Source organism: Triticum dicoccoides, chromosome 4A (assembly GCF_002162155.2).
Source record: "Triticum dicoccoides isolate Atlit2015 ecotype Zavitan chromosome 4A, WEW_v2.0, whole genome shotgun sequence".
Lineage (NCBI taxonomy): Eukaryota > Viridiplantae > Streptophyta > Magnoliopsida > Poales > Poaceae > Triticum > Triticum dicoccoides.
This window is the reverse complement of record NC_041386.1, coordinates 644052275-644060883: the sequence shown is the minus strand read 5'-3', so window position 1 is coordinate 644060883 and position 8609 is coordinate 644052275. Positions and strand designations below refer to the sequence as shown.

Sequence of the window (8609 nt, the reverse complement as noted above, 5' to 3'; positions counted from 1 at the left end):
CAAAAGGATGCGGCCGCGCGCTGGGCGCACGGCCACCGCATCCCAGGACAGGCCCGGACACGACCCCAAATCCCTACCCAAAGGGACAAAAACAGGACAAAACGGACGTTCGTTTGGGGTCGCGCGGTGGAGTTGGCCTAAGAAGAATGAGGTGGAAGCAATGGATAAGGAGTAGTGTACTGTAACACGAAGTAACCCATCAAGGCGAAGCGGTGTATACATACACCTGGCGATCGTGAGAGACAAATACTGTGTATGCCTAAGCCATTCAATCTACTCATGCATGGGAAAAAATGCCGAGAGTAAAACTATGGGGTCGCATGCAACGTGTAGCTGGCAGCCGAGACTCATATGACATGATAGATGCTAAATCGGGTAAAACCGAGAAACTTCGGGTAAATGCAATATAACTACTCCCTCCGTTAGTTTTTATAAGGCGTTTCAGACTGTTGGGTTTGAACTGTTTAGTACACTGTCTGAATTTGCTAAAACGCCTTATATAAGTGAACAAAGGGAGTAGAAATTTTGCTAAATGGCGTAATCTAGAAGAAAAACTGTTAAATAGGGTAATTTGTGCATGAAATCAAAGGTATATAAGGGGTAAAAACTGAAATTCACTCTAGTTTTTTCTTTGAACGAGTTTTCAACAACTTTTTTATTGGGCTATTGCCCGAGTAGCGTGGTGTGTGCTGCACCTAGCCTTTAACAGGACTCAAAATGTACCATGTCTAACATTTTTGGTGTGTGGTTATGATTGATCCATAAATCTCTTTGCTCTCTGACTAAGATGGGTGCCACATCTACCTTCTGCCTTTCATACTGCATAACAACCATACCATCGTAGCGCTTCAGAACTTCATTGATGATTTAACTCTACTAGATGACTCGTTGCGCCCATGGCGCAAAAAGCGACAGCACGCCACTAATTTAAAATTAACTTAATAGATACTTATATCTTATTATTATATGATACAGGATGAAAGGAAGTCAAAATAAGTAGGAATAGACTGCATGAAACAGTACAGATCATATCAGTACATGCAGTACAAATTAGCAAGAAAAATAAAATTACAACTGTGCCATTGGGACAAGAGAACCACACACTCTGGATACCTATACACACGCGTCACACATGTAACATCGGAGGTCAGCACGTGGTTGACTGTTTGTCTTGTTCCATCCACCAGTTCACCATCTTCGTCCCGTTCCTTCCCCCATTCTACTCGTACTGAAGTGATAAAGCATCTGGTGGAGGCCGTCGCCGACACTTTGGGCTCCATCTTGGTGGCGGCTGACGCTGCAGCTTGGCGGCAGAGCGGCTCCTGCTGCAGCTCAGAGGCGTTGCGGCTCCATCTGCATCTTGGTGGCCCGCAGCTACCTCTGTAGCTTGGAGCTGCGGAACCGGCAAATGGTGCCACTGTTGCTCATACCGGTGAGCCAAATCCTCAGTTGCCACCGTCGCTCCCTGCCGTAGGTGGCGTCAGTTTCGGCTGTGCCGGCACTCCCTGAAGCTGGTAACTTTTCACGGCAAGGGATGCTCCAGCACGGCGGCCGCCGTTGCCACTCAGGTAAGAACTAACCTCCTTCAGTGTTTGATGAATCTGCAGATTTTGTGTGTGAGCTCGTTGCTACTATGCTAATAGCCAAGTCTCGAGGGCAGTGTTGATACTGAGCTGAGTGATTCAATACAGGAGCACTAATTAGCAGCTGAGACTGCTCCAATCATCCAGCTGGGTATATTGTATAAGATACTTAGTTGAGTGACCGCCTTTAAAAGAGTATCTTCTAACTAAGGGCTCCTTTGATTCAAAGGAATTGCATAGGATTTTTGGAGGATTTAAACCCTTAGGAATTTTTCCTGTGATGCTCGTTTGATTCGTAGGATTGGCATCCTTAGGAATTTTTCCATATGATCCATTTGTACTACATTTTGGAGGAAAATTTTCATCCACTCAAACCTCTTTGTAGAATTCCTTTGTTTTTCCTATGCTATCAAACATTCTCTGCAGGAGCAACCTGAAGCCAAAAGAACACAAAACTGTATAAACTAAAATAAAAACATGTTCACATGCCTAATAACTTTGAAAGTCCGAGTCCTACTATAACAGTTCAAACAATCAATTGTCAGAAGAGGCTAATTAAGGTACTGGTATAAGGTACTTTAACTTTAACTGGGCACGCATAATATAGGATTAAAGAATTTAGATAAGATGCCAAGGGTTCTTCAGTCTATGGCACTCACCTGAAGACTAAAGCCATGGTTGTTATTGCATAGCTCTAGACTAAATAATAAGAGCATAACCAAAAGATTTACTCCCTACGTTCCTAAATATAAGTCATTTAGACATTTCAAATGGACTACAACACATGGGTGTATGTAGACATATTTTAGAGTGTAGATTCACTCATTTTGCTCTGTATGTAGTCACTTGTTGGAATCTCTAGAAAAAAGCTTATATTTGGGAAAGGAGGGAGTATGCATTAGTGCATGAACAAATAATAAAAATAAGCCTATAATATCCCATGCCATATGCACACCAAATGAAGGCCAAACAGAAGATCACCAATAAGGAAAATATTACTATGTGAGTATAATTTTTCAGGAAAACGATAGAATGGTGAGATTGAATAAATACAAGATTAAGAAAGGGGAACATACAACAACAAAAAGCTTTCGAAAAGCAGTAGGATTTTTACCTCTGTAACAGAGGAAGTACAAAAATGAGTTAGTTGGCATTTCTTCGGATGGCGAATTGCCTGGGAAGAAGGATCAGTAGGTATAATAATGGTGTTACTTTCTTGCGCAAGCACCAAAACTTCGCCAAAAAGTAAAATATATTGGGCGCATTGCACCTTTATTTTCCCTGCAATCCTTGCCTTTGCTTCTAGACTGTATGATGGCGGTGCAAGCTAGCCAGCATCTTCAGATTAGTCCTTCAAAAAATCACACCGAGGGTAACAGTTGGATTGATTGTATCATCCCTGTAACGCCATTATCAGAAATTCAGTAGCCGCTTAATAGTAAATAGAAGTGTACTGCTTGCTGCTTATCACGCTTACTTAGGACTCATAGGCCTTATCTAATCCCTCTCCAAAGCAAACCATCTATCTATGCCAAATAGGCAAGAGGTAGGCAAAGATTCTATACACCTAAGAGTATATGTCAATCTAAACTCAAGTACTGCTCACAAGAAAGCGAGCATGATAACACGTCGTTGCTTGCTCTAATAATAAATAAGTTGTTGGAAAGGAGGGGGAGGCTATTTTATTTATAAAGTTTAGTTTAGTGATTTAGTACAAATAAGGACATGTCCAAACCTGACAGGCACAACAACCTCAAATGCATGGGGTTGGTTTGGTTAAATCAGGATGAGCAGAAATGAAACGCACCATATACATTTTCCATGCTTCAACATATATCCGTGAAAAGCATAGAACTGTTACGCATCCTCATATACTCACTACAGAAATAGAGAATATACTAAACTATTTGTATGCATCCACATACACTCATTATAAAAACAGAGTAATGTGTGCGTGTTATGTAAGTTAGTTGGCTACCAATCGTACCAACCTTTCTTTAGCATGTTTGAGAAGAATAACACAGCAGGATCGACCAAAGCAATCTTTCGCTTGAGTTGCTTATCCTTGGTCGTTTCCAGAATCCAGGCAGAAAATTATGTACGTATGTGGTGTTTCTCCATAGAAAGGATCTCCTCTGGCGCTGGGGGACATTTGCATTTATCTACTGTCTCTCCTCGGACAGTGCCTCATCAACAGTTGAAACCAGGTCCCCCCCTCCAATTGTTTGTTCCGAATGGAGATCATTCTCGAGAAGCACACGTTAGAAAACTGTAGGTTAGTATGCCTAGACATAATTATTCTGAATGCAAACAGGAAATAAAGAAGAAAGAGAAAGGACTAACTTGCTAACTGGGTGCAATATACAGTTAAGAGATTGCATAGCCTTGCATCCCATGACTTCAGAAAACAGGAATAGCACTGCAGCTGAAGATGGCTGGAAAAAAAATCTAAGATCATTTACCTACTGGGTGTTCTTGTAGAAGAATACCACTATATATGCACTTGACAACCATAGCAGTTTGGTGCAGAGTCGTATATTAATAAATGGAACATATTTCGATCTTGTGGCATTGTCAATCTTCTACACCAGAAAGAGGGCACCAAAAAATATTCATGCAGGAGTTGAATGTAGTAAATCTAAGAAGCAGACATAGTGGAAAAGTTAATGAACCATTTGTACTGCTACTTCAGATTGGACCAAGAATCTTATAAATTTAGGAAACTCGCAAACATAAGACCACATATGGTCTTGCAACTTGCTCTCACTATGGAAGCTAAAACATCAAAATGTATACAAAATTTGTTTGTGTCTCTAGCATTACTAAATCTGGAACACTCGGCCTAGCTGGACAGAATGCATACCTGTCGTAGACAAATACTACTGGATCACAAGTGCCAAGGATTCCTTGTTATTTAGCAATGATCTGACATCACCTTCAGGAATCTCTCCCAGCACAAGTTAGTCCCCTTCAATAAAGCAAAAATATATTGCATCGGATATGAGCATTGCAGAGTAGAAGCATCCAGCATCACCTACAAAATACAAATCACCAAGTATTAGAAAATGATAAATCTGAAAGTTGCAATCATAGTCAAATTAAAAACAACGGAAGTTAATGTCGCCCTATAATCTCTCTTCTTCTCCATGTCAGTGAAAAATCAACATGTCAAGAATAACAGTGAGAGGCAAACGAAAGGCAATGTGCAATACATCATGATTGGCTAAAACATCGACTACTGCCCTCCGATGTGCCTCCCTGTACAAAACTCAAATCTCCAGCGGCTGCCGCACACTGAAGCGTTTAGGCCGAGTTGTGTAAGGAGTGGACTACTACATCGTCACCATCCCCAACAAAGGAAAGCAAAGCGACGTACCAAGTATCCATGGTCCACGAAAGAAGAGGCAACATGTCCGCGCCGCCGGCCCGGCCTCGCTGCTCCTTCCCCCATTGCCAGCCCCCCTGCTCCTTTACTCCAACCATGAAGGATCCAGCTAACAACGGAAAAACAATTAGTTGGAGTGCAGAATCTGCATAGAATAACGGAACACATCAATCTAGGCATCTAGCTAGCTTCTGCCATCAGGGTTGCTTGCTAATTGCAACGATATTCGTAATTGAAGATTCAATGAGAACTACCAAGAGATAAAAAAAGAAAGCTGAATCTGTTCACTCAATGTGTGCATGGCCTATAATGTCCTCACATATGAGTAATTCATCAAAGAAGCCCTAAAAAAACCTTCAAACAAAAAACACAAATGAAAGGCAAGCTTACCTGAATGGGGATGGCCCATGACCTGGATCTCCTAGTCCACGTGCTGGTGATCTGCTGCTACTTGAACAGCAACTCTGCCTGCTGACGCTGCCCAAACTGTGCAAGTTTCTCCATAGTTTCCTTGCAATTGTTAAGATCAAAATCAGCAGCTTTTGCAACTAATGCAGAGTGTGAGTTTCTCTGCAGACAAAAAAGGCTTTGCAGATTCAGTATAGTTGACACAAACAAAATGCATTACCTGCTTTCCTCAAGAACCCATGACTGAAAGATGTGGAGAGAAAATTGCAAAGTATGAGCATTAGTACTTAGGTATCACAGAGATTCAATGGAATTTCAACAAAACCAGGGCTTGCTTTTCACACTATTGAACATTCACGTATTTCATATTTGATCCACCTTTCAGCTGGGCAAAACAACAAACAGATGGGGGCACAATATCTATTTATTCTCAGAAAAGAAATTACCAAATATCTGGCCACGAGGGCGTGCGTAAGAGGACAGAGGAGAGAGCGCACGTGACAGCGAGAAAAGATGTAGGCGAGGACGCGGGGACTGATCTCTCGGGTGGATGGATTGGACGGCAACGCGAAAGCCGGATGGAGTCGGCCGTCTCTGCGACCCACGCTCCTCCTACCGACGGCGGCGACGTGGACCACCGCTGTTCCTCGAGCTCCTCCCGAGGTCGCCGCCGCACGCGTAGAGATGGAGGCGGGGTGCAGCCTCCCGTGCATCATGCCCGAGCCTCGAGCTCCTCACAGCTCCCGATTCAGGAATAGATCGAGCCGCCGCCAACCACAAGGCCGCGCCCGACCTCGCCAGCGCAGGCCGACGCCGGCCGGTGACCATCTCCCGTAAGCCGCCACACCTCCGTCTCATCTTTCCTCTCCCTTTCTCCCGCCTCTCCTCTCCTTCCTTCTTTGCTAGGGTTCATGAGGAAGGAGGGGGAGGGGGTTGGGAGGCTACGGCGGGGGCTAGGGATGACGAGACGCCGCCGCGCATGAAGAGGAGAGGAGGCGGCGCGGAGGGAGAGAGGAAGGAGAGGAGGAGGCGAAGAGGGAGAGAGAGGAAGGAGAGGAGGCGGCGCGGATATTTTCTCGGGCTTGACTCGGTCCACCCATGATGGATGCTCTGGCAACCGACGATCACCGCTGCCTTTTTCCACCCAGACACAAATACGAACACAGGGCGTGACTGCAAGACGGACTCACGCTAGAGGCTGGCCCAGCCGTCAGCCGCTCTAGCCCGAGTAGACAGCGTACAGAAAAATGAATGCACGGATGTTTACCACGGCGATGGAAAGTACGCTGGCGTCGGCCAGCGAGGCATATCGAGCGAGCCGGATGAATTTGAACCAGCGATGGCGCTAGAACGGCGGGTTGCGTAGCTTGATTTATATGTTCAATGTTCAATGCCCGCCGGTTTAGAAGCTAGAATGTAAGGAGCCCGCTTTCTCGTGACGGTCTTACCTCCCTTCACATGGTAATATGCCCTTGCAATCTCTCAAATGGTTGGTTGCAGCTTTGAGTAATATATACATATGGGGATCCCCTAGCCGCGATGATTCCTCAGAAAAAAGCCTAGTCGGTGGTGTTGAAATGATGTAATTTTTTACAAGAATTGTTTTTCAATCTTGTATATATAGATGTTATTCTTGTGTATCAGCTGACTACGGTCATCAGCCAATCTGGAACGCTTACAAGAAAAGAAACCAATGGAGCTTGGCGCCAACAGGCTGTAATTGCTTACTAGAGAATTTAATTATGTGCACAGTTGGTTGACGAGCATGTGATTGTTTACTGCGGCTACACTTGTCACAGTTTTTATCAGGCTAGCATTGTTTTTATTTTACAATGACTGATTTTAGTAAATAGTGGGATGTTTTTATCAGGCTAATGAATGCATCCATTTATTTTAAAAGTAAAACAAAGCTAATGTGACCTACAGACAGTAGATTTGACCATGAATGGAGAGACATTAACTATCTTTTCTTCTAGGATAATTTCCATATTCGGTGGTTATTAGTATTTTTTTAGTACTTACATTGTTCTTTCTGAATGTCTTACGCTTGGGATGTAGAAAATCCCCAGGACCACATAATTTAGAGTAATATGTGCTCAATTAGTATTAGCTGAAGCATATACAATCAGTTAGACTAACAGGGGTTTACTAAAAAATGCTCCCTCCGTTCACAAATATAAGATGTTCTAACTTTTTTTATTGTGTTTGTTTACTCATTTCAGTTCGTATGTAATTCATATTGAAATATTTGTGAGTCCATATTGAAATATTTGTGAACATCATATATTTGTGTATTTTTGAAATGGCGAGAGGAATGTTCATGGAATATGCAGAAGTTTTGTGTCTTGAATCAAATTAAGATCTCATATATACAAACCAGATCGATCAGTAGATGAGAGCAAACATATATAGAAACACACCAAATTAATATGATCTCCCCAGAAAGATGTGCAAATGTAAATGTAAATTACTAGCAAGCTGTGTTTCTGCCCAGCATGGAAATAGATCGACTAGAGGAAATCAACTAGAAGACCAGATGAATCCAATACACGCACAAGGGCATGAAACAAACAGTTCACCGGATTAAGTAGCTAGATCACTTCGATGTGCCAAAACGCAGGTAGTACCTACCTAGCGGGTGACAAGTGATCATAGCCGGAGAGACAAGTCCAGCTCGGCCTCGTCGGCGCGCTCCAACGAGCTTCTGGCGCGCTTGCATCCTGCAGGCCCAAGCATCCCAGGAGCAGCAGCCTTCTCCCTCGCCTTCCAAGATACAGACAGGGAATTACTCACGTGCTGCGCGCGCGTGGCGGCGGCGATCTCCCGCCGGCGCTTGGCGGCGGCCATCTCCAGCCGGCGCTTGGCGACGCTGCGCTCGGTCTTGTGCGCGTTCTGGTGGCCGCCGAGCGCCTGCGAGCTGCGGAACTTGCGGTCGCAGTAGACGCAGAGAAAGAAGCCGCTGGGCGCAGGTGCCACCGCCATCGCCAGAGTGAGCTCAAGGCTGAGCTCCTCCTGCGCACTGCTAGCTTGTTCCATTGATGCAGTATGCTAGCTACTCCTAGCTTGCTAGTCTATGCCTGCTAGTGGCTGTGTGTCGTGTTCGTGTGGTTGGTTGTGCGCCGAGCTAGCTAGGTTGAAGAGGTTAAGTCGCCAAGCAAACTGATTGCTGTGCTTAGCAAACCTATCGCCATTAAATGGACGGCCGGGTGTGTGTTCACTTTGCACTGTTCCCT

The 8609-nt window shown here is 44.3% G+C and overlaps 1 protein-coding gene and 1 long non-coding RNA gene across 2 annotated transcripts; both read right to left on the bottom strand.

The window, feature by feature from the left end:
- Positions 1-1946: 1946 nt before the first annotated feature.
- LOC119289541 lies at positions 1947-3808 on the bottom strand. Its single transcript, XR_005141541.1, has 3 exons — positions 3575-3808; positions 2698-2982; positions 1947-2016 (listed from the first exon to the last, which is right to left on the bottom strand). It is a non-coding gene; the product is annotated as an uncharacterized LOC119289541 (long non-coding RNA).
- Positions 3809-8025: 4217 nt separating this feature from the next.
- LOC119286400 (zinc finger protein 5-like) lies at positions 8026-8358 on the bottom strand. Its single transcript, XM_037565771.1, has one exon. The coding sequence runs from the start codon at positions 8356-8358 to the stop codon at positions 8026-8028; it is 333 nt and encodes a 110-aa protein (XP_037421668.1).
- Between the last annotated feature and the right edge of the window lie 251 nt (positions 8359-8609).

Excerpts from the sequence above, each read along its gene's own strand:
- LOC119286400 (XM_037565771.1), bottom strand. The coding sequence starts at position 8,358 with ATGGCGGTGGCACCTGCGCCCAGCGGCTTCTTTCTCTGCGTCTACTGC.